At 47.2% G+C, this 26,170-nt stretch overlaps 2 protein-coding genes across 4 annotated transcripts in view; both read right to left on the bottom strand.

Annotated features, from left to right (window-relative positions):
• FMO5 (flavin containing dimethylaniline monoxygenase 5) overlaps positions 1-26,170 on the bottom strand; it is a 241,443-nt gene that overhangs the window by 188,189 nt on the left and 27,084 nt on the right. The window contains exons 8-9 of one of the 2 annotated variants that reach the window (XR_008793729.1): positions 23,543-23,615; positions 19,482-20,571 (exon numbers count right to left, since the gene is read on the bottom strand). Coding sequence is in view for 1 of the 2 variants with exons in the window: in XM_056123831.1 (XP_055979806.1) it covers positions 20,226-20,571; positions 23,543-23,615 (419 nt within the window). In the remaining variant the exon portion in view is untranslated. Of the gene's footprint in view, positions 1-16,612; positions 20,572-23,542; positions 23,616-26,170 lie in introns of those variants that run through there. The other variant, XM_056123831.1, reaches the window with a different exon arrangement.
• Positions 4,210-15,415, bottom strand: PRKAB2 (protein kinase AMP-activated non-catalytic subunit beta 2). Of its 2 annotated transcripts, XM_056123835.1 has the most exons (7): positions 14,909-15,381; positions 12,473-12,630; positions 11,406-11,499; positions 11,050-11,170; positions 6,645-6,778; positions 5,816-5,884; positions 4,781-4,999 (listed from the first exon to the last, which is right to left on the bottom strand). In XM_056123835.1, exons 1-7 carry the CDS (start codon positions 15,056-15,058, stop codon positions 4,922-4,924), a joined length of 804 nt encoding a protein of 267 aa, XP_055979810.1. In that variant the 5' UTR covers positions 15,059-15,381; the 3' UTR covers positions 4,781-4,921. The 2 variants fall into 2 exon arrangements, with proteins under 2 accessions (XP_055979809.1, XP_055979810.1); XM_056123834.1 differs by lacking the exons at positions 5,816-5,884; positions 6,645-6,778 and having other exon boundaries at positions 4,210-4,999; positions 14,909-15,415.

The following is a 26,170-nucleotide window of genomic DNA, read 5'->3' as shown; positions in this document are numbered from 1 at the left end:
CGTTGTTCATCAATTTGCTTGGGCGGGCACCAGTAACGTCTCCATTGTGAGACTTGTTGTTACTGTTTTTGGCGTATCGAATATGCCACTGGGAGCTTGCCAGGCTCTCCCATGAGGTGGGATACTCTCGGTAGCTTGCCGGGCTCTCCAAGAGGGATGGAGTAATTGAACCCGGGTCGGCCTCATGCAAGGCAAACACCCTAACCACTGTGCTATCTGGGGAGGGGGCAGCAAGTCCTCTGACTGTAACAGTTACAAAGGAAAAAAGAAAAAGGAAACGCTAAGAGTCACATAGTCACATTACCGAGTATGCATTATTGTTAAATGCTGGCATATCCTGGAACAAAAAAAGAAGCAGCAACTAGAATGACCCCATTTGTGGCCCCCATACTCCTGAATTCTCACTTTATTCAAGTATTCCCATACCTCAATTCACTTTCTTTAGCTCCTGTAATTACCAAGGGGAGGGAGAGAGAAAATATACATTATCAGGAACCAATAAAGAACTCAAGTATTATTGCTGTGTAATACTCTTTATTCAATAGTTTAATGGGAAAAACACCCCATATTTCTGTGTTACATCACACAATTTTCAGACATGCCAGAGTCCAAAGACAAATCATGTATAGAGAGAAGCATTAACATCAACTCTTGTATACCATTTGTTCGTGAAAGACTGAAGTTTAAACAGCTCAGCATCTCAACACTCAAGGTTACAAAGAGTACCAACTAAAGGAGGACTCACACTTAATTCCCTACAAATTATAGTCGTACTCCCCCCTTCTGACCGAGCTGCACTCATCCAAAAGGATTCAGTGAGGTAACAATCAACAGCTTCCAATTAACTACCAAACATGTCTCGAATAAGGGACCTCGTGTGGAGGTGAGGATGCTGTGAGCACTGTCTACCCTAAAAGCACACATTGGGTATGAAGCGCTCTGCACTGAGGGAGAGAAAGATATCGGACAGAACACTTATGGGAGCATCCCCTCATCATTTAACCTGACTTAAGTCTGCAGAACACTTCACACTGGTCTCACCACAGACGCACTGTGCTGCACACAGTAGCTCTGCACACAGTAGCTCAACTCCAACTAATGTTGGGACTAATAAAAAAGTTTTTGATTTTTAATGAAACTTACGCACATCAAAGTACAAGTGAGAAAAGCAAATCAGGACAAAGCCTGTCTCAGAACTGTGGATGAACCCCAGGGCTATGGACTGGCCTGAGTTTTTTCTCTTTTCTTCCATTAAAAAAGGTTTGGCCATTTTACTTCCATAGTTTGGATTCAGGGGAAAAATCACAACCCTTTGCCCTCCAAGGTTACTGGTGCTTGAGACAAAGGCCGAGAGCTAGCATTCTCAGAGAGTGTCTCTTCTGGCCCTCCCAGCTCCTCCACCTGAAGGTGAGTGGAGCCAAGAGCCCCTGCAAGCAGCAGCAAGATATTTTAGGGCCAAACCGGACAGTGGAGGCACCAACCGTATGTCTGTCAGCCCACAGCCCAGATCACTGCAACACAGGGATTCCAGATTCTCTAGGATGAGCATGGCTTTCAAACACACGCATCCACATGACTATTGCATATCCTTTTTCGCTGAGGCCAATATTAAAGGCCCTAGTTCCCCAATTCAAATCAGGGATTTCTATCCTCCATCTCCGGCATTTGTCCCTTCGTTCCATAAACCCAGCTGGGAACCTGCACCTTTCCCCAAACCTTTGTATCGGCAGCAGACCTGGAGGATGGAGACTTTTCAAGAGTTTCACCTCAGATCCTTCAGGTCCACAAGCGACTGGAAATAGCTGCTGGGGAGTGAGCGGGTAGGCCTGGCTTTCCCTCTGGGAAATCCCACGAGGCCCCTGCTTTCACGGGGTCTTGTTTGAAGCTGCCAGCCCTGACGCGGCCAGGGTGGCCTCCAGTGGTCAGCTGAAAGCAACCTCATACCTGTGAAAGTTTCCCCCTAGTCACGACTGCTGACAACCGGTTTGGGTCATGCTGACCATGAAGCAAGGGTGGAAACTGGGAGTAAGGGAGGCAAGGAGGAACTAGAGATGCCGGAAGATGTTTTATGCACGAAATTCTAGAGATTCCACATGGTAAATTCTGTGAGATCCAGGATACTAGTTATGTGCCGAGTTTAAGAAAGCAGCCATTTTCAATTTTGATAATTTTTGCTTTTATTCTCCTCGGATTCATACCTTTGGCTTGGTCCTTCCTTGTTTTGGTTTGGGGCCACCCCTGACAGTGCTGAGGGGTCTGAGGGCTGTTCTCAGCTCTGGGCTTGACTGTGGTGCAGGGAGGGAACTGAGCATGTGCTCTAGCCCAGCAGTGACCTCATCAGCCTGGTCATTACAATCAGAACCCAAAGCATTCAAAGCATTACACCTTTGCGGGGGAGTGGGAGTTGGGGTCAGCCCTCTCAGAGAGTCATTTTCTTACATGGTCAACCTGAAATCTAGAAAACTCCCATCAGCAACAATGAAATGCTTTTTTTCCCCCCCTGGCCTTTTGGGTCACACCCAATGATGTTTAGGAGTTATTCCTGGCTCTGCACTCAGGCATTACTCCTGGCTGTGCTTGGAGGGACCATATGGGATGCCGGGGATCAAACCTGGATTGGCCATATGTAAGGCCAGTGCCTTCCCCACTGTACTATTGCTCAGGTCCAACAACAAAAACTTAAAAGCAATTAAAAATCAAATCTGCTCAACCTTTTCTGCACAAAATAAACTCTCCCTGTCACAAGAGAAAGGAAGAGGGAGCTGTACTTTGGGACTCCTCTGAACTGCTGGAGGATCAGGGCGAGGGTGTGACAGGATCTGGGCTGTCTGAGCAGGAACGGTGCTGCAGAGGGCACCCCCCAGTCCCACTTACTCGTCCCCCGCCAGGCAGCAAACAGGTCCAACACACCATCTGCTGGGAGCAACCCCACAGCTGAGGAGACCGAGACACCATGCACCCTGCCAGATCAGAGACCCGTAGGTCACCAGCACCAAAGCCTGCTGTCACTGAAGCCTGACCTGGTTCCAGAAGCCTCTGGATTTGAGAGAAACTGCAAAGGATCTTTCTCTGCCCCGCCCTGCTTCTGGACACCTGTGTGGAGCCCAGAATTTTACCCACAAACACAGGCCAATCCACTGCCACACAACGGACGAAAAATGAGTTTAACACAATCCTCAAGGTGAGGACCAAGATCCTGTATACCCCTAAGTGGCCCCCTTATTTAACTGGTGTGGGAAAACAAAAGTTCAGAATTAGTGAAGACAGCTTGAGAGCGGGGCTGGCCTGGAGTTCACAATGGCACATCATCCCCGACAGTTGTCCCAGAGCCACTGGCTGTAGCAGGTGGCCCTGAGTGACCAAGGCAGAATTCCCTTCCTGGAAGGACCCACCTGGACACGCAGTGATCTGCACTCCTGGTCAACATGCTACCTCTCCCCCATCCACACCATCTGCCTCACACCCCGAGTCTAAGAGGTCCCACGCCCAGGGCAGGAGCGGGGTCAGCACTGTGCAGGCAAGGTCGGAGGCACCACTGACCTGTGGGAGCCCTCTCAGAGCCGGGCTGCTCTCGGCAGTCAAGGAGTCTGGCAGGCATCGCGTTCGGCCTCCTGCAGGGCTTGCGTTGATCTGGAATGGAAGAGCCACAAACATTTGCGGGAAAAAATGTTTTCTCTCTGAATCCTAGGAATGGACCAAAATCACCGAGGCCTTTCTGTCACTCAACGCATTTTAAAAAGTGGAATCAGAAGCACAGAACTGATCTGTCAGCACTCAGGGCCAGAAGCGACGCCTGCCATGGCCAGGGACACCGGGGTTATTTCCTGGCTTTTGGATCTAACGGAGCTTTAAACTGAGGGAATCTGTGAGGCGCCCAGAGTGAGCCTCAGTGAAGATGAAGTCTGGTGCAGAGTCTGATGGAACCATGGCCACAGGCTTGACCATGTCACAGTCAGATTACACAGAGAAGAAAACGGAAATCTAGGGAGTCACCTTTCAGGGGGTTGAACTTCAGTGCTATCTTGAGAGAAGCACGGTTTTTTAAACTTAAAAAAGAACGGGAGGGGGGGCACCACATTTTCCTAAGGACGAAGGGTCAAGCACTTCCCTCGCTTCTATGCCCACCTGACAGTGACAGCCGGGCAACATCGACAGGAAAGGTTAGCGCTGTGGCAGCTGACCCAGGACTGGAACGTGCAGCTCAGACCCATTTCCCTCGGTGGGTTTACACAAGTGGTGACCAAGTTAAGCAAGTGCACAGGGTGAAAAGGAGTCCTTGTGGCAGGGGCCTGCATCTTTCAGGGAGGAGCTGGTCCCACTTGGCATGAGGGGCTCACTCACTTCTCCATGGGCTGGGCCAGAGTGGGTCAGGGAGGAATCCGAAGGCTTTCAAAGCAAGACCGGGCAAGAAAAGGGTCCTCACGGCCGGGGGAAGGCTGGGGAGAACACACACCGTGCCACACACTGGGGGGAGCACAGAGAGCCATGGGCCCAGGCGAGAAGGGCTGCCTCTGAATGGGGGCAGCTGGTACGAGTCAATCGCCCGCACGGCCAAGCAGGCGGCCAAACCCTCCACCCGAGAGGATTCTGGAAGTTTGCGCTTCATCCACTCTAAGGAAAAAAAAAACACTTCCTGCAGCTCCCTCAAAACAGGTCCAGGGAGAGAGAACGCATAGAGCCAGGAGGCTTCCAGTGACCTTCCTCTCATAGGGAAATATTTTTTTTTTTTGAAACGAATTCCAGACACTCAAAGCTCTCATCTGCAACCACGTGCAAAAGCGGAACCCGCTACTGGGAGGCTCTGAAACACACGCATGGGCCTCAAGGCGCATCAGCTCTCCAGTCTCAGTGGAGACCGATGTGGTACAGAAAGGCCAGGAGGGTGCTGGTCTGGAGTCCCGGGATGCAGGCCAGGGTCCCCTCAGATGGGCTTGTACAGCAGAGTCGTGACATACTTCTTCTTGTAGCGATGGGTCGCGCTCAGCACCATCACGCTGTCCTGTGGGGAGACACTTCATTAGTTCAAGCAGCCCCTTCCACACATCGGGCTTTCAAGGCCACACACTCCTGATCTGACAGTCTGACACGCAGAGAGGCTGGCTGCAGGGTCAAGCGTGACGCCTACTCTGACTCCCTGTGGGCTGGGGCAGCCAGGCATTACTAATTCTCTCATTCTCTGATTACTCATTCTCTCATTACTAATAGGAAAGCAATGAGCAACCTGACGGGGCCCTAGAGATGAGTAACACTCAATACCGAACTAGCACATGACACACTCAGAAGATACCAGCCTTCTAGGACCTCACTGCCTTCCTCATGGTAAACTGTTTATTGGTTCTGGCTTCTAGTTTTTTCTTATTTTTTTTGCTTTTTGGGCCGTACCTGGGGATGCTCAGGGGTTAGTCCTGGCTCTGCACTCAGGAATTCCTCCTGGCAGTGTTCAGGGAACCATATGGGATGCTGGGGATCAAACCCAGGTTGGCCACGTGCAAGGCAAACGCCTTTCCTGCTTATACTATTGCTCCTGGCCCCTCTCCACTAATTTTAAAGAAAAGCTCTCCAGGGTCGAACAGAGAGCTCCAAAGGCCGAGCACGTACTTTGCATGCAGGCGGCCCCAGCCCCATGTGGTCCCAAAGTACGACGGGAAGCAGCACTTGAACAGCACCAAGTGCGGGCCCAACACCCAAACCAACCAGACTAAAGTTCTCTCATCATCTGACCAATAACTGCAACCTTCATGAAGCAGCCGAGCAGATGCTGGCTGAGAGCCTAGGTTAGTTACCCCCCATCCCCTGTTGGCAAGATGCCTCTCACCTTAATGGACAATGCGTACAGATGGTTCAGCATAACATGATTGGGCTCTGGGAGCAAAGCCGGGTCACACTGAGGGGAAAAAAAACATTAAGTAGGGCTAAATGCACAGTCTTAAAGCAAACAAGTCCAAACTTCCTCAGAGCTCTTTGAGACTGCTAAAAAACTCTAAACTAGAATGTATTATTTATTTATTTTTAAGTATGCAAAGTTTAAATAAATACGACATTCTCATTCCAGAGAATTAGAGTTCTGATTCTAGGGCAGAGATTCTAGCATCTCTTGATCTTCCTAAATAAGAGTTTGAACAAAAATTTTGTCCACAACATATATAGAAAACTTGGATTAAGAGGCAAAAATAATAGTACTGAGAATCAAATGCATTGACTAGATGGAAATTATATGCAAAAAGAAAAAAAAACCCAAGCAGTTATACTTCCTTTTGTATAGCCTCAAATGACAAATAATCTTAGTACTAGAATAATAGTCCCAGGAATAGGTTTTAGTTATCCAAAGTTCTGGGCCTGATTTATCAGGAGTAGAAGACAACTATGAATTTTAATATGCTTTTTCTTTTTCTTTTTGCAGTGCCTAGAATCAAACCCTGAGCAAGGCCTGTGCTCTACCACTGAGTCACATCCCTGGTAAAAACTGGGTTTTGATATTAGTATATAAATTTAGCTAAGGAAAACATCTATTCTACCGACAGACATATATAATTTATATTCTCAATACACCTTTGTAATTATCCCAACCTCTGGAATCACTAATCTTTAGCCCAGAAGGTTCAAGCGATCCCAAAGTGCCCCGGCAATATTCTCAGGATACTCACAGAAATATTAGTGTCCTTGTTAAGAATAACTTGGAGCAGGTGAGGAGGAAGTATGGGTGGGGATTTGAATCTCTCCTCGGATCGGAACACATACATTTCTTGCCCATAAGGCCCTGGGGGTGAGCTGGAAAGGTCTGGAAGATATTTACCCAAATAGAAGGGAAAGTTGGAGGACTAGTAAAAATGCAAGGAAAAAACCCTGTCATTACACGACGGATAATAATGCATGTGGTAGAAGTAACGGATGACAAACATGTTACCTGCTGGGCATGAGTTAGAAGGATGACGATGGTGGGGTGTGAGCTGTACTAGGCGTGAACATTAAGTTCCTTATCAAGATCGGGGTGAAGAACTACGTCATTTACAACTGGGTAAATACAAACTGTGTAAATACAAACTCTGTTCCACAATGTTGATGTTTCTGGGTAGACATTAAATAAGATAATGGAATATGGTGATGCCTTATAAAATGTCAAACATACAAAAAAATTAACCTTTTACTTTTTCAACTCAAGGACCAAGATAACAAGATTATCAAGTCTAAGGTTACTGAAAAACGATTTTTGCTTTTTTTGTTTTGCTGGGCTACAACCAGTGGTGCTCAGGGCTAACTCTTGGCTCTGCACTCAGGGATTACTCCTGGTGGGCTTGGGGGACCATATCATATGCTGGGGATTGAACCTGGGTTGGCTGCATGCAAGAAAAATGTCCTACTTGCTGTGCTTTCTTTCTGGCCCCATACTATGATTTTTGTAACACAAGGACAAAATTAAATATGTAGCCGGGAAATGCAAGTCAAAATCAATTCGATACCACTTCACATTCATTAAGAACGCTACTGTGAAAAAAGAGATAATAGGTGTTGGTGTGGATGTGGAGAAACAGAAACCTTCCTATTATTCCCATTTTAAGTGAGAATATGAAGTGATGCAGCTGCTTTGGAGTGGCTTGGCAGTTCCCCGAGAAGTTAACCCCGGACACCATATGTTAGCAGTTACACTCCTGGGTACACCCTCAAGAGAAATGAAAACATAAGTCCACATAAAAACTTGAATACAAATGTTCCTAATGTTATTAATAATAGAAAGTAGAAACAATCTAAATGTCCGTTTGTTAATGAGCATAAATAAAATGGCAAAGCCATGGCTGAATCTTACTCAGTCATGGTATATAAACTTGACATCGCTGCAACCATTTTTAAACAGGGTTGGAGGACGAGCTATTCTTAAGGGCAAGACCTCTTGGCTGAGCCAAACAGCCAACATTCACAGAAGCCAGCACAAACACTAGTTTCCCATCTGCAAAGACGGTAAATAGAACTTTCACCTACGTAATCTCAGTGGTTCTACCCCTGACCACTACTTCATTTGTTGCCCCAACCTTCCTTTATCTCTCTGTAAGAATCTTCCAGCCTGGGTCCATCCTTGGGACACATTTTGGGTTTCAAACCTGAACCTGTGTTCCCAGAACTGCAATTCCCAAATAAATATGCTTTGCCTTTTTAATGGCTCCCTGAAATTTTCGGTTAACAAAAGGACTGAAATGCTGACACATTCTGAAATCCTGAAAACACTATGCCAAGTCAGTTTCCCTAAGTGGGTAGCAGCCCCCTCGGGCACTGGAATGATCCCCAGGGGTTGTTGGCGTGGGGTGGGGGAAGTCACTTTCTGCTTATTTGTGTCAAGAAAGCAGATTTCCAGGGGGTCACTGAGTAGTTTTTCCCTGAGAAAGAGTGGTAGGCTGAATAAGCTTGGGAACCTGTGTTAAGTAAAAGAAGCTAGACACAAAACACCATACATTGTACCACCCTATTTATAGAAATGTCCTAAACAGGCAAATCCAAAGGGACACAAAGCAGCTCTGTGATTGTCAGAGGAAGTGGAAATAGAAGTAAGTGCTAAGGATTTCTTTGGGGTGACAAAAACGCTCTGCAATCAATTAATGATAACAGCTGCGTATGTTTGAACATTTAAAAAATTACCAAACTGCTCACTTTAAAAGGGTGAACTTTACCTCTGCAATTTTTAGCTAAAAACATGAAAATACTTGAGCAGGGCTGGGGAGATGGTTTAAAGGGTTGGAGCGCAGGCTTTGTATGCAAGAAGAACCAGGTTGGTCCTGGCACTGCACGGTCTCCTTCATCTGTCTCCATACCAGCTAAGTGTGACCCAAACACAAAACAGACAAACGTAAAATGCAAAATGTGTATGCAGACATAAGAGAAAGAAATATATTAAAACCAAAGAGAACTAGCATGGCTTCAAACTTTTGTACTGTAAATCATGGTGCCTAAATAAAAAATGGAAAAAAGCCCACATACAGGGCTGGAGTGATAGCACAGCAGGTAGGGCATCTGCCTTGCACACAACTGACCCGGGTTCGATCCCCAGCAGCCCATGTGGTCCCCCAAGCACCGCCAGGAGTGATTCCTGAGTGCATGAGCCAGGAGTAACCCCTGTGCATCGCCGGGTGTGACCCAAAAAGCAAAAAAGCCCACATACAGCATTTAAGATGCTTCAAAGTACTTTCAGTGATCTGTAAATACCCAGGGAAGTAGATGAAACAGTTGTATTTTCTTTTCATGAAAAAAAAAAATGAGGGGATTTGCCTAATATCACATACATGGCAAGAAGGTCACTAAGTAGAGATTAAATCCTGTTATCTGTCAACTCCTAATAAGTCGTATTCTAAATCTTTCCTCGGCAGATCAGGAAACTGGGTGAAAAAAGGAAAGACCAGGAAATTGGCATGAAAAGTATCCAAAGCACTTTACTACTCTTGCTGTCTTTCTGTATAACTGTATATTTATTATTTATTGATTGCTTTGCCAGAATGAGAATCTAATAGAAATATAATGAAAAAACATTTAAAAAGGTCACAAGGGTCAGGGCCAGAGAAAGAGAGAGAGCACATAGATTAAGGTGTTTGTCTTCTATGTGGGCAACCCAAGTTTGATCCCTGCTGCTGCATATGGTGCTGATTTTCACCAGTAGTGACAAACTGAGCACAGAGCCAGGAGTAAGCGTGAACACTGCCGGGTGTGCTCCCCCGCACCCCCTCCTCCTAAAGGAATTCACTCCTTTCAGAGCAGAGAGAGTGCAGAGGTTAAGGTACGTGTCTTGCACCCAAGTTCTATCCCTGACACCATATATGGTTCTCTAAGCACTACCAAGTGACCCTTGTTTACAGAACCAAGGAAAGACCATGAGTAGATGTGGTCTCACACTGTGCCTCCATTCCCCCACCCTCCAAAAAAACAACAATAAAGAAACAAAAATTCACAAGGGCCTCACCATTTACTTTGTGTGTGTGGGGGGGGGAGGGGGAGAGAAAGGGGCTTTGGGAGACTCCCAACTGGGCCGCTTATAAAGATATTCAGCTAGCCTGGTGGGATGGGTTTGCCAGAATATTTGCCAGAATACTCGGGCCAGTTTTGGAGGAGGCCTATATGGTAGATGGAGCTCAAACTTGGGGTTGTGTGCATGCAGAAGACGCACCCCTGACCCCTGAACTATCTGCATGATCCTGAATTCACCACTTTAAAGTCTTTTTAACTAGAGCCCCAACAGATAAGAAGAAAAGTCACATTTTAGACTTTCTGAATTGATATAATGAAACAATATTCTTATAATTTTCCTAAGCAATGATTAGCCTTCTGGTTAATATACACAAAGTAGGGCTGTAATGCTAATTAGCAGGGAGGCATTTGTCTTACACACAGCCAACCCGGCCTCGATCGTGGCAGCCCATATGATCCCCTGCACCTGCCAGGAGTAACTCCTGAGTGCAGAGCCAGGAGTAACCCCTGAGCACTGCCAGGTGTGGACCCCAAATAAAAAAACCAAGACAACCCCTCCCCCCCCCCCATCACACACACACACACAGAGGAACTGTGGGGCTTTGCTCCTCCAGAACACTTATACTTGGAAGGGCCTCCGGAGGTGCTGAGCTGCCGCTGAACCAACCACCACAGCATCGGGCTGAGGAAACTGAGCAGGGGAAGTAGAGGAATGAGTCTCTGATGTGACACTACGCCAATGGCCAAGGGAACCTCACCTGTCACTAGAAACAGGTTTTCAAATAGCAAGCCAGAGTCTATCAGTGACAAAAAGAGAGAGATGAAATAGAAACCAGAGAGCATCACAAACCACAAAGGCAAGCACTGCGCCATTAGCCTTCTGTGGCAGGTTGCTGGTTAAAAAGTTTGAAATCAAATCCCCCAGACTGAGATTTCTGTTGTTGCTGCTTATTCTTTGTCCCAGAGAAGGACATTTAAATGTTTATATATCCGTGATTCAATAGACTGCTGAGGAGAAAATGGAAGAAAAGAACAAGATCCGTTCTTGGGGAGGAACATAAACCATCAGAAGAACACACCATGCAAGAGCAAATACTCCAGAATCACCTCGACAGGATGTCTCTGAGCTTTCCATGGAGTCTAGCTTTAAAGCATCAAACACCTCGAAATCAGATTTCTTGACATGGATCAGATTGTTGATGGTGCCGAGCTGACTGGTCACTACAGGCTGAAACAGGGAACAGGAAACACCTTGTGAATTTTCATTTCCAGCCTAGTGCCTTCATCCAATCACTCTCTTTGCAAACATGGTCAGCCTGGGCACCTCCACGTTTTATCAAGAGGCAAACCCTCCAGTGTAGAATGGCCACCCTCAATCCTGATGGCAGGAACCATTGCCAGGGGGAGGAACAGCAAGGTGAGGCTGCTCTGGGAGGGTCCCCCTCAGGGAGCAAGGCCTTTACCTCAGATGGGTCATGAACCCACTGTCCGTCCACAAAGAACTTGTACTGGTGCTCTCCTTCAGGGAGGTCCAGGATGGCCACAAAGTCATTATGGCTAGAGAAGAAAACACAAAGCTTACAGGCCAAATTCCTCAGAGCAGAAGGATGTCAAAACCAGGAGATAGTCACAAACTACAAGGTCCGAGGTCACAAGTCTTCAATTCCTAAGCTGCTCACCCACTTGTGTACTAATTAACAGTCACACCCAATCTCCTGTTCTGTCACTGTGGACATGCATTTGCCTGCTTTTCTACAGCATGTTAGTGCTTTTTTTTTTTTAATTTTTATTTTTTGCTTTTTGGGTCACACCTGGCGATGCACTGGAGTTACTCCTGGCTTTGCACTTAGGGGTTACTCCTGGTGGTGCTCAGCAGACCACATGGGATGCTGGAAATTGGACCTGGCAGATGCAAGGCAAACGCCCTTCCCGCTGTGCTACTGCTCCAGTTCCCATGTCAGTTCTTGACATCAGGAAAAGAATGAGAAGGAGGTCAAGCCCCTGAATGGTTCACCTTAGTACGACTTTTTTGCTTCTTTGTATAAATAAATAAGATGTGAGACAGGTTGAGAGTACTGAAAGGCCCCAAGGTACCCTTTCCAAATCCTGGTGAGCATTTTTTTTGAAAGTTACTGGTATAGAAAAGGTCATGCTGATAACCAGTTAACTACCCAGGTTACTGCTCTGTAAGTCACAAAACGCATCACTATCGAGAATTTCACAGTGCACTTGGTTTTAGGAGGGGCCAGAGTGACTGTACTAGGCCCCTATTCCTGCACCCAAAGGCCTTTCATTCACACTGTCCCCAGATGGCACCTGTGAAGCTGTCCTACATCTGTCTGCGGCAGGAAGTCTCAGTGGTAAAGCATCTCTGACTCACTATGGGGTGAAAACGAAAAGGAATTCACAGATAGGAACATGCCAGGTCTCAGAAAACCTTCCTGAGAGTCTCAGGCACAGGGCACAGTCGAGTTAGGCCTCTCTGCCCAGTCCTGGACCCCAGAGACCCACTCAACACAGGCAGTCTCACCTCTTGATCAGCGGGATCTTGGCGCTCCAGTTATTGAAGGAGCCGGAGATGAAGACCTCCTTGCCACCTTCTGACCAGCGGATGACCGTGGGCCGGGCCTGCTGGCTTGGCTTCACTGCGTCCTCCAGATCCTGCTGCCAAGACACGTCCTCTGGGAGCTGCAAGAAGCATGAAGTCATCCCTCAACTGTGGCCCAAGGGTTGCTGAAAGGTCCCGTTCCTCCCGGGGGTTCTAGACTGTCCCTGTGTGTTGTCCTGGTAACAGGGACTACGCCTTTTTTTTTTTCTTACAGGAAGCTCCAGAGGCATCTGCAAAGGGAGAGTGATGTGCAGCAGACTCAGAAGCTGGGATGCCGAGGATCGAACCCTGGTTAGTCCCATGCAAGGCAAATGCCCCATACCAGCTGTCTCTCTTTCTCTGGCCCCTGACTCTCACACTTTAGATAGGTTTAAGTGACTTTGGCATTATTAAGTCCAAGTATTACCAAACAAACATAATGTGTGTTAACAAATGAAGGAGTAGCTGATGAACCTGATAAACCATCTATATTTTTAAGATGGTTGAGGTCTTCTACTTTCTACAGTGTCTCTCAGTATTTCTCAAAACTGCCCTAGGAGACACCCTGGCAACTCAGCTGACATATGCACAAGATCAAAGGGCTGCTGGGTTACAGAGGAGTTGGAGGAAGTGGGAGCTTTTTTGTCTATACTCTGGGAGCAATAACTTTTGCTTGGTTGGCGTTCTCTATCAGAATTACAGAAATTGAAATACGCCTAAGAATAACCCTCAAATTTGACTCAGATCTAGAATTGGGATTCTATTTTTATGAATGCCCCAGATATTCCTGTGACTGAGTAAAAGGGGGAACAAAACCCTCATCTTTGGAGAAATGTTTTTAAATTGACAAATAAGCTACTGATATACTATCTGAAATTTGCTTAAAATAGGTGGGAAGGGTGAGCGGACTGGGGTATATGTGTGAGATTTGTTCCAGTGAGGTCCCTGTGTGCACCCCAGGGCGAGACCCCCCACCCCACCACAGAGAGGTGTGCAGTTCATCCTTGTGTCTTATCTAATTGGAAACAAGCACGATGTTTCAATTCTTCCACCCAGTTTTGAGCAACAGTGACTTCTGTGATTTTAGATTCAGGCTCTGAGAGGTGCAAACTATTAATAAGCCGAGGTTTTGGAAGGAAGCCCTTCCACGCATGACATGGCATTTCTGCGGGAGGCATACAGCTGACTAGGAGAAAGACTGTTTACTCAACGTTAAACAGCCAGCAAAACCATGGTGGGGGATGGGGGGAGGGCAATCAGGCCTCTGGCAGGAAAATGATCCAGACAGACACCGAGGGAATAAGTGAGAAGGTCGGACGAGAACTATCCTGCTGGCGGCTTTCCACTGCACAGCACCTTTAGAGAAGGGTCGCCCTGGACTCATTCTCCTTTTCCTACAAAAGGCATCTACTCTAACTCCCTGCACTCACGGAGCCCGTTTCCGGGCTGACATCGGGCTCTCCGGGGCACTGCTGACCGCAGGAACAACTGGTCCTGGTCACTCACATCCTGAGTCATGGGCGTGGGAAGAGCAAGAAGACTTGGGGGGAGGATGCTCAGGCGGATGCTCGGGAGGCCCCCGCAAGAGGGAGGGAGAGAGGAGGCCTGGGTGTGGGATCTTACAGACCCGGACCCCACCACAAACCCCTTAAATGCCCCTCGCCTCCGCTTCTGGGACCACGTTCTCAAGGGGGAGCAGGGCTGGGCACAGTCGCGCGCAACTTCCAGGAGGTGCCCACGCGGGCGGGCAGTGGTGCTCCTCTCGACCCCTCCAGGCTCCAGTCGCCCCGGCTGGCCCCGCGTCCCCACCCCCAACCTCCGCGACCAGAGACTGCTAGCTTTGGGGGGCGTTAACGGCCACCCTGGCCGGCCTTGGCAGGAGTGTGGACACGAAGCCCCCCCGGACAGGGCAGCAAAGGCCCCCAAGGCGGCGGGCGGGGCTGTCTGCTGCCTGCCAGTAACGGGGCACCCCGGACAGCGGGGAGCCCCGGGGCTCCCTGGCGCGCACTCGGGGAGCAGCGGCACCTGCTCGGCCGCGGGCGATGACAAAGAACAGAGTGAAAACCGAGCACACGTTCCAGGGATGCCTTTCTGGGGATCCCCCGGACCCGGGGCGGGCTGGCAGATGGCCAAGTTGTCTGGCGCTCCGGGCCAGGCGCAAAGGGGGTGGGCATCAGAAACGGATGGGGAGGGTGGGCAGTGTGTCTGCACGCTCGCACCTGCACGCACACTCACGGACGGCCGCTGCAGCTGCAGAGAGCCCCGGGTCCCGGATCCTGGCCCGGCCGGCGCTAGCCAGCCACTCGCGAAGGTCCCCGCGAACCCGGACCCGACGCCACCGCACGACCCCGCCCGGCGGCCCTCCGGCCCGGGGCTCACCTTGGCGTCGGGCAGGCTAAAGACGCCGGGGTCGTCCGTGCTGCCCACCAGGATGCGGTGCTCCTTGGCTGGGCCCGCGCCGCCGGCGCCCTCGGCGCGCGCTGCCCGGCCGTGCCGCTCGCCCGCCCGCTCGCTCGCGGTGTTGCCCATGGCCGCGGCGTGCGCGGCGCGAGTGCGGGGCCGGCGGCCGGGCGCGGGGAGCCTCCCGCGCCGGGGAACGCGCCGGGGAACACCCCGCGGCTGCGTCAGGGGCGCCCGGCCCCGCCCCTGCGGCCACCGCGCCGGGCAGGGAATCCCCGCGCGGGGCGCCCGCGCGCTCGCCGCCCGCACGCCCGGGAGCGCGCCCCGCCGCTCGCCCGCAAGGCCGCGCCGAAAGCGCCCGAGCTCCCGGCCGCGCCCCCGGCTCGGCGATCGGGCTTCGCCTCCTAAAATGGCCACAAGGCCGGCGGCGCCGTCGTCCGCCCCCTCACCCCGGCGTTCCCGGCGGCCGCGCCGGGAGCCCGCCGGCCCCTCTAGCCGCCGCGCCGGCGTCTCGATGGTTGGCGACCTTGGCACGCACTGCGGTCGGGGCGCCAGCAGGGGGCGCGCGCGGCCCTGGCGCGAGCGCGCGGCGCCGCCCCGACTCGGGAATCCTTGGGCGCGGCCTAGCCAGGCCCGGCCTGCCTGGGGGGTGGGGGAGGATCTCTCCTCTAGTGATCCTCCGAGCTGCTGCTCTGGCTCCGAGGCTTACAGAGGGAAAGAGGGAGCAACGATTATTATCTAGTGTGATAAAAGTGGTCACCCAATGTAATTAAAAACTTCATCAGGGGGCTGGAGCAATAACACAGCGGGTAGGGTGTTTGCCTTGCATGCGGCCGACCCGGGTTCGATTCCCAGCATCCCATATGGTCGCCCGACCACCACCAGGAGTGATTCCTGAGTGCAAAGCCAGGAGTAACCCCTGAGCATCAACGGATGTGACCCACAAAACAAAACAAACAAACAAACAAAACCAAAAACTTTATCCGGCTGAAGAGGGAGCAGAGCCATCGAGGCGTTTGCCTTGCAAGCGGCTGACCTGGGTTCTATCCCCGCAGCCCATATGGTCCACCTAGTCCCACCAGGAGCCCGTGCAGAACCAGGAGTTACTGTGATTCCTGCATGCAGAACCAGGAGTAAGCCCCGAGCACCGGCTGTGACCAAAAGCCCAACGAAAAAGGAAAATACTAAAGTAATATGAAAGGGCAGATAAAGAACACCCATTTCATGACGGGATCAAGAAGAGATTCCTGAAAGACCAAAGATGATGGGAATCTCCAGGGTGAAATAGGTGCCAAGTAGCTGGGTAATTAGAAAATTTACGGAAAAGGAAGAGCACAGAGGGAGGTTGTGTACGGAGTCTAGAAAAACATGACACTCTGGAACCTTACAGTGGACAAGCTGGAGGATGTTTACAAACAATCAGGTAGTAAATATTACATAATATTACATTGTCAACTATTGACAAAAGTAATGGGACCCAATATTTCATTATATTACAACTTTTATAAATGGCCTTGCAGCTAGTTATGATACATTTTGCTAGTGGAGATCACTGCCTTACTGTGCTCAGCTAAACGGAAACATTTATTTAAGTGATAATAAGATGTGTCCTTTGACCATACAGCAGCTTTTTCTCCCCTCAAGAACTAAGTATAGACTCATTCAGAGAGGAAACAAGAATGCTATAGTAAATCACAATGTACTTTATTACAGTTAATTAATTTGAAGAGTTAATCAAGAAGAAAACATAATAACTTCCATGAACAATGCAGTCCAATATCATTCTTCCTCTGAGAAAATTCCATTAGACTTGTGGCTTTGGATCAAATTCTCAACCAAATTTTTTTTTTATTAGTGAAACACCATGAGGTACAGTTGCAGGTTTCAGTTATACAATGATCGAGTAACCAGCCCTCCACCAGTGCCCATTCTCCACCACCAGTGATCCCAGTAGCCCTCCCAACCCCCCCACCCTAACCCCCTCCCACCCCACCCTGCCTCTGTGGCAGGGCATTCCCTTTTGCTCAACCAAAAAATTTAAAGATAACTGTTAAATTATAGAGTAGTTTTGATTCAAGAAAATTTGTTAAGATAAGATGGAGTTCCTGTTACATCCCAAGCACAATCTCCTTTATTGTCAATATCTTGTGTGACTCTGATACATTTGACACAATTAATAAACCAATATTGGGACTTCATTTTAAACCCAAACCCATACTTTACTAATATTTATTTAATGTTTATGTTAATACCATTTTAACCTAAAACCACAGTTAAAAAATATCACTTTAATGATCCAGAATCTCATCCTGGGTACATTTGATTTAACTGTCAGAACTGCTTAAGTTCTTTATAAGATGTTTATAACATAACAGATGTTTGTTTCGGGAGGACCTCACTATCTGAATGCACAACAGATGCACAATGCTTATGAAACCTTTATTGGGGGGCTCTCAAGCATGTTTGGGGGTCATCCCTAGGACACTGGGCCAACTGGGTGGATTCAGTGCTGGGACCTGAGGGTACCAGAGATCACCAGGGCCACTGGGCACAGGGCTACATCATGCCCAGATCAACTGACTCCTGTACTATCTCCCCAGTCCTCAGGTGATCTTTCAAAAAAATATTTTAACACATTTTCAAACTTTCCTCCCCCTCCCTCCCCCCAATGATCATGGGTGTTTAGACGCAGGTAGGTACTGTGTACCATAATCCTAAACTCGGGTTTGTCTGAGGATATCCTCAAGAATGTAGTATTATGGGGAAAGAAAGCATGAAGGGAGAGAGCCCTTCGCACTCCATGGGCATGCACCTAGCAAGACTGCATAATGGGTGCTAACCTGGATTACCCAGCTGAGGCCTATTGACCATACTTGGTGATGCTCAGGGGTTACTCTGGCTCTGCACTCAGGAATCACCCAAGGGACCATATGGTATGCTGGGGGTTGAACCCGGTTTAGCCACATGCAAGGCAAGTGCCTTATCCGCTGTGCTATAGCTCCAGCCCAACAGATTTACTTTTGAACTAGAGTGATTTGTAGATTAGAAGATGACAGATCCACTTTAAGAGCTGCTATGCCCCCAGTATCACAAGGATTAGGGAAAGACTAAGAAGCAGTATAAATTCTTAATTCTCTGATTCTCAAAAGGCCACACCAGCAAATCAGATGAAATGGCCAGCAATTATCCAGAGAGTTACACAACTAAGAGGAAATTGCGGTCTTCTCATTTCTGGTTGTCTAACAGATATTTATATTGGGAAAGATAATATGTTCTAATGTTCTTTTAATCACTTGAATTTATCCTTTGTTAGGATAAGTAAACCAAAGTGCATTGCCCACCAGTTATTTTTGAACTGACACCTGGTGGTACATCTTGTACCTTTCCTCTCGTAGTTTAGTATGTCTGGAAGCTACCAGTTACCTTCTCTGTGAGATACGAACAGAGCCAACGGCCACAAAGGAGGAAGCAGGGGAAGCACCTGATTCTACACTCATTTGCTCTGTTTTTTAGTGCTCCGTTATATGAGATCAGGACAAGCACAATGCCTGTATGTAATCAATACCAATTCTAATTGAATACATAGACAATTTCTTTCAATACTTCTTTTTGGATTTTGGTGCCTGGGATCAAACCCAGGCAAAGCAAGTGCTCTGCTTCTAAGTGACATTCCCAGTCCTTCAAATAACTCATCATTTAAAAATCTAATTGGGAGAGGGAGTAAGAGAGAGAAAACAGATATGAGAGGAGACAAATCAAGTGGTATTTGTAGGCCCTGTTACAATAGTTGGCAGCTAGTTATCAGGTTCCCTCTGCAAGGTCTTGTTGCACCTGACAAGGGAACAAAGAGGTCAAAAAAGATTGGACAGTTAAAATCCAAATATGTTTAACAAGCTGAATCTATTGGCAGAAGCTAGACTTATTTGAATAACTCATGTACCTAGAAAATGGCAAGTACTGTCTTCATTGAGAAAAATAGTGTTAGTTTAGAAAAGAGCAAGGAAAACTCCAGTTATCAGATATGTTAGGGAATAGGTAGTAAAATGAAGTGTTTAAGTGCATATTGATATTTTTATCTTAGATATGTATATAAAGTAAAGGCCCTCCCGTTGATCATCAATTTGCTCGAGCGGGCCCAGTAACGTCTCCATTGGAGACTTTGTTGTTACTGTGTTTGGCATATCGAATACATCACGGGGAGCTTGCCAGGCTCTGCCGAGCGGGCGAGATACTCTCAGTAGCTTGCCAGGCTCTCCGAGAGGGGCGGAGAATCGAACTCGGGTCGGCCATGTTGGCTGCGTGCAAGGCAAACGCCCTACCACTGTGCTATCGCTCCAGCCCCAGATATGTATATAGGTAAGGTAAGGTAAAGGCCCTCCCGTTGATCGTCGATTTGCTCGAGCGGGGCCAGTAACGTCTCCATTGGAGACTTTGTTGTTACTGTGTCTGGCATATCGAATACTCTCGGTAGCTTGCCGGGCTCTCCGAGAGGGGGTGAGAATCGAACTCGGGTTGGCCATGTTGGCTGCGTGCAAGGCAAACGCCCTACCACTGTGCTATCGCTCCAGCCCCAGATATGTATATATATTTCATATATACAACTGTTATGCCATTATTTCTCTTACCTCTCAGCAAATGAACTTTTAGTTATAATAATAGTATAAAAATAGATTGAGCCTCTAGACAGAAGAAAACCAAATCTTTTTATGTGGGGCAGGGTATGAAGTGTGTGTACATGTGTGGGATGACTGGATATAATCAGAGGTTCTGGGGCTACTCCTGGCTCTGTGCTTAGGGGTTACTCCTGGAAGTGCATAGGAGTATGAATGCAGTACTGAATCGTGACAGAAACTGAGTTTCATGGAACCTCCCTGCCCCATACAGATGGTCACTCATCATCATATGTGATAAAAAACAAGAAGCATGTATTAAGCATATATCACATGCCAATAGCTCTGTGAAGAGCACACACAGAGAGAACTAGGAGTCTAAGTCCAGAGTCTTTCCAGACTCTACTGGAAAGACAGAGCAGTGGGACAGAGGAAAGGAGGTGAGTCAATATGAATGTGTGTGTGTGTGTGTGTGTGAGAGAGAGAGAGAGAGAGAGAGAGAGAGAGAGAGAGAGAGAGAGAGAAAGAGAGAGAGAAAGAGAGAAAAAACAGGAAAGAGGACCAATACTTTGGAATAAATGATATAAACTGAGAGCTTTTCAATGTTCTCAGACTCTAGAAGTCTGAGGACATTGATCTCTAGATCCTGTTCTCCCAGGAAAACCAGAGGAGCAGTAATGAGATGGCTACAAGTAGGCCAAAAGTACAGCAAAGAAAACGACAGCCAGCATAAACCTGGCCATTGTGATCGTTGAAGCTGCAGAAGTGGTGCCTTCAGTTTTTCTCGTCATCAGAGGCTTCCTGATGCGTTCGTCGGTGGTGAGGATAGCTTTTCGAGCTCCGTGCCATTTTCCAGGGCCTTGCAGACGATAATGGATTGGAGTACAGGGTCCCTTTAGTAACTCCAGAGCTAATCTGGGGTCAGTCAAGGCCAGAGATAGCAGATTGGGCTTGGCACCCACCAGCTCAGCAAGGTCTTCCATGGTATCTACATAATCTACCTGGATGGTGTGGCGTTGGCTCTCCACGTACCTAAAGCAGAAAAGAAAGGCCATGGAATAGCCACAGTTCAAAGAGTCAGTCAACTATTCAGGAGCACCTGTTCTTGGCTCAGTATTGGGCCAGGAACTGTGGAAAATAGAAAAGAAGATACTATATTGCTTCTTTCCCGAACAACCTTCTAGTATACTCCAGAAGATGAGCTAGATACATATGAAGCAGAGAAGAATATAAGATTTGTAGTAAAGTATGTGGCTTCACACTGCTAAGGAGACACACGGAAAAGGGTAGTTAAATAGAGCTATGATGAGTCCTTCAGGGATTAATTAGAAATAAAAGATATAAATAAGCTCAGAACAAAAATGAAGGCATTACACATCAGAGTAAAGGAACCAGGCAGGAATGAGAGGAATATAAGCAAAAGATATTAGAGGTCACTATCTACACTATAGGAGACATGTTCTGGAAAGTCAGGCACAGTGGATAAAGTGCCTGCCTTCCTGACCTGGGTTTGATTCCCCTGTTCTGCATGTGATTTCCTGAGCAGTGCCAGAAGTGACCCTGAGCACAGAGCCAGGAGTAAGCCCTGAGCTGAAAGCAAGGATAGATAGAGGGAGGAAAGAGAGAAACACAACTACTGAGAGGATCTGAAGCCACCACAAACTTTCCTAAGTTTGGGGGTCTTACTGATTTGGGGAGGGTAGGGATGGGTGGGTCACAGCACAGAACTTCCCATGACCACCGCCCCCTGGAATCCTGTAAGGAGGGGAGGATCATTTACTGCCACAAGATGCCTCTAAACGGAATCAGAAGGAATGGTTATACCAAGTACTAAACACTAAAAGGACTTTTTTAATGTTTTCCAGATGGGGAAAATACAGTTCCATTATACTTGCATGGAAGTAGTGGGATTTAGAGAGATAACTCAGTGTAGATGGGCTTACTAGAGGAATGTAAAAATCAGGGTCAGGAAGGGAAAAATGAGAGAAGATGAATTTGAGTTAGAGCCTGTGAGATATGATTCCAGAGAAACTGACCGATGGTCAAAAAGGAATGTGTTGGAATGGGACTATAGTTTCCAAGAGAAGACAAGACAACGGAGGATTTGAGAGCTTTCTCTCTGGCCGGCCGGTGGATTCTTGGGTCTGTTGGCCTCTGTCCTATGGGAATGGATCAAGAGCTGTATGGCGTTCATGACAGCATCACAAAAGAGACTTATTTATTTGTTTTATTTAGTGTTTTAGGATTTTTTTAAGAGGGCCATGTCTAGAGATGCTTAGAGGTTACTTCTAGTTCTGCACTTAGGAATTTGATTGCCAGCAATCAATCTCAGGTTGGCCACATGCAAAGCAAATGTCCTACCCCCTGTACTATAGTTCCGACCCACAAAAAAAGATTTACTAGGACTTGCCTGGATGAATTGTTTCAAGGATTAAATAAAGGCATGCTCCCTGGGCTCTGCCAGGTGTTACACCTGAGTGTAGGGCCAGGGTAAGCCCTGAGCATTGCTGGGTGTGGCTCCCCATAAAAAAAAACAATAAAATAAAATAAATATCCATTTCAAAATAAAAAAATTAATAAACGCATGCATACACTTAGTATGCTAGTAGAGCTGACTCTCCATAGAGGTCCGTGGGTCAGTTAGGATAGTGAAGGGACCAACATGACATAATAGTTGGAAATGATCTTTTTTGGACAGGAACTGAGTGTTGAAAGTAGGCAAAGGGATATACCTGATAACCTTTCATTATCTGTATTGCAAACCATAAGGCCCAAAAATAGAGAGAGAGAAAGACAGAGAGACAGAAAGAGAAAGATAGAGAAGCAGAGGGAGAGAGGGAGAGAGGGAGAGAGGGAGAGAGGGAGAGAGAGAGAGAGAAGAAAAGGGCCATCGGTGGTGAGAAATGTGAAGGGATGGTGTTGCAACATTATATGATTAAAACCCAAAACTCAATCACGAACAACTTAGTAACTATGTATATCACTGTGATTAAATAAAAACATTAAAAAATTATATCCGTGGAAACTGCTCATGATAAGAAGGGGATTAGGAAAAAAATGAGGAGAAGGAAAGAGAAGAGGAAAGTGGGGATAGGCTAGTTCAGTGCCACACAAGTAAAGAACTGAAGTTCTCTCAGAAGGAAGAGAAGTTACACAATACCAACTCAGGACTGAGAGGAAGGAGTATAAAGTTGGTCAGGGATGACCAAGCCTCAGAAGAAGTTTGCAGGAGTAAGAATGAACATTGCAGCGTGTCAGGTCTTACAAGGGAAAAAGGGTGAGAAGCACACAGTTTACTTTATATGCTTTAGTTTGCAGAAGTTCATAAGTAAAAGGAGAAAAAAATTGGAGAATACTGAGAAAGGATAATAGTTCGATAGAAAGCTTACATAAAGGGGAGTGTATGGTCAGACAAAAATTGAAGAAAATCACTTATCCCTTTGGGCCTGGAATGATTTGTTTCCCTGACTTTTCAACAAAAATTTAGGGACTTACCATTAGTGTTCATTTATTTGTTTGTTTGATTTAGGCCAGTGGTGCTCAGGGCTGACTTCTGGCTCTGTGCTCAGAGATCACTCCTGAGGGACTCAGGGACCCATATGTATTGTTGGGGATTGCACCCAGTTGGTGGAATATAAGGCGAGAACCTTCCTGGCAGCACTATCTCTCTGGCCCCCATTAGTCCAAATAAAAATTTTGTCCAAGTAAAAATTTCCAAGTGATGATGCTCAAATTCCACACTGCAGAGGGTTGAATTAGCATGGTCACCCAAGTACCACACAGCAGGTTGCTGTTGAACCTATCACACAGACCAGCATGCTCTCACCTACTGTGCCCTGAGTGGGCCTCAGGACGCCAGGTTGCTGGCCCACACAGTGCCCTCGAGCCAAGCACCCACAGATCTCTGATCGCCCATCTACAGCTCACTAACTCAAGGAAGATAAACATAGTACACAGTTGCTCTCCTTGAAAGTTAAGTAGGCAACTTAACCATTATCTTTACCTTTTTGCAAGTTTCTCTTGAGTCTTAGCTATTTCTGACATCATTTCGCTTTTTGAGGGCAATGTTTTTAGCCCTAAAGAGAAAAATAAAAATGTTATGTGTAAAATAGTCCAGCAGGAATAACAATCCTATTAATAGTTAGTATGCTGTGGAGAATTCAAAGAAATATAGCAGAACTTTTTGGGCTCAGAGTGACTCCACTGACATTTTTTTCCCCTACCTCCAGTACAATAGAATGAAATTAACAACAAGAACTTACTCTGTTTAGCTTTGTCTTTGAAAAGTATTTCTTACATTCAGTTAACCAATTCTGGCTCTCGAAATACAAGGTTGTGGGAATGATGTGTTGTAAAAGTATGTGGAAAACAAGATAGGAAGGAAAAGGAAAGAGACCCACATTTGTACAACAATTTGTACAACAACAGTCTTTATGACTTCCTATGTCACAAGGAGAAGGAAGCAAAGTCATCTGGAAAACAACTTCTGCTTAAATATCTTTATTTGGTGAGGTGGAACAAGGCCAAGGGCAACTCATGTTGCCTAATCTTTACAGAAAAGTGTAAGCATTGATGTAGAAAAAGTAGTAGATATCTAATACCAAGGACATGGCTGGGGGGCAAAGCTGAGTAGTATTTACATTGTTATAAGCAATTCTAAAGCTTAAATGATAAGCTTTACAGAGATACCTCAAAGGGCTGGAGCTCAGGCCTTGCAAGTTTGATTCCTTCCCCCGCCCCCCCCCCCCCCCACCAGAGGGGCCCTTAAACATGGCTGAGCTGAGAAGCCCAAGGGCTGGAATGGTTCCCCGCCCCCCAAAATATTAACTTTCTCAGTGCCAGTCTGGTGCAGCCACTGAATATAACTGGAAATTGGCTAAGGAAGTTCATAAGTTCGGAGCCTCAGGTAGGACATGTCTACTAAAGACTTTAGGACTTCATTTACCTTGCATGCTAAACTGGCATTCATTTGAATCCATAGCCTAATCCAGTTTTAGAGAAAGACGAGCTCGATTTAGACAATCATTTCCTAAAATATCTCATAAATTAGATGTGTGTAGTTATATGGGGGGATATATATACATATATATGTATATATATCACTGTCTGTCTGTCCTCTTGTAGTTCATCGATTTGCTCGAGTGGGCATCAGTAACGTCTCCATTGTGAGACTTGTTGTTACTGTTTTTGGCATATCGAATACACCACCAATACATACAATACCCAATACATCAGGATCCTCCGTGAGCTGTATTGCGGATTCACTACCAGGATCTCACCATTCTACAAAGAAGTGATCGTTGATGTCAAGAGAGGGGTGCGGCAGGGTGATACCATTTCACCGAAACTCTTCAGTGCCACCCTCGAGAACATCATGCGACGACTGGAATGGGAAGGAATGGGAGTGAAGATAGATGGTCGGCAACTACACCACCTCCGCTTTGCTGATGACATTGTTTTAATAACACCAAACATCAGCCAAGCGGCACAAATGCTGGCCGACTTTGACCGTGAGCGTGGAAAGGTAGGACTACAGCTGAATCTTACGAAGACAATGTTTATGAGAAACAGCCTCGTTCCTGACGCCCCATTCGCTCTCAATGGAACGACCATCTCCGAATGCAACAGCTATGTGTACCTAGGTCGAGAGGTCAACATGAAAAATGACCTGGCACCCGAGCTGCGCAGGAGGAAGAGAGCGGCTTGGAACGCCTTCAAGAACGTCGAAGAAATAGCTAAGAGGACGAAGAACCTCCGGCTCCGGGCACATCTCTTTGTTATTCCACTGTTCTTCCTGCATTAACATATGCCTCAGAGACCTGGGCCCTACATAAACAGGATGAGAACGCTATTCAGGTCTCCCAAAGAAGAATAGAAAGAGCTATGCTTGGAATATCACGTTTCACTCAAATGAGAGAAAGAATCCGGAGTTCTGACATCCGTCGACTATCAAGAATCAGGGACGCTGTCTCATTTGCCAAGGTGTCGAAAATCAGATGGGCTGGTCACGTAATGAGATTTAAAGACGACCGCTGGACTAGAGCTGTTACTGACTGGATTCCATGGGATGTCAGAAGACCGCGTGGCCGCCCACCTTCCAGATGGTCAGACTTCTTCGTCAAGATCATGAACAATCGGTTTGAGGCCCTTCATGTTCCCGAAGCGAACAGATGCCATTGGGCTACACTAGCACGCGACAGGGACAAATGGAGACGTTACTGGCGCCCGCTCGAGCAAATCGACGACTAACGGGAAGTTAAGTGATTAAGTGATTAAGTGAATACACCACAGGGAGCTTGCCAGGCTCTGCCATGCGGGACGGATACTCTCGGTAGCTTGCTAGGCTCTCTGAGAGGGATGAAGGAATCAAACCTGGGTTGGCTGTGTGCAAGGCAAACGCCCTACCCGCTGTGCTATTGCTCTAGCCATATATATATATATGTATATATATATATATAATGTTAGGTTATCTTTATGTGCTAGATTTGGAATGCAAAGGCAATGAAGCATGATTCTTTTATTTATTACTAATTTGGAATGCATATTAGAAACACCTCAGGAATAATTCCTCAAAAATGTTGTCTGTTCCACAGTAAATGTAGTAAGTAAGCATCACCAGGAATAAGGTCAA

This window comes from Sorex fumeus, unplaced genomic scaffold (assembly GCF_029834395.1).
Source record: "Sorex fumeus unplaced genomic scaffold, SorFum_2.1 ptg000047l, whole genome shotgun sequence".
NCBI classification, from domain to species: domain Eukaryota; kingdom Metazoa; phylum Chordata; class Mammalia; order Eulipotyphla; family Soricidae; genus Sorex; species Sorex fumeus.
Note: the sequence above shows the minus strand (reverse complement) of the source record. Positions and strands in the feature narration are given on the sequence as shown.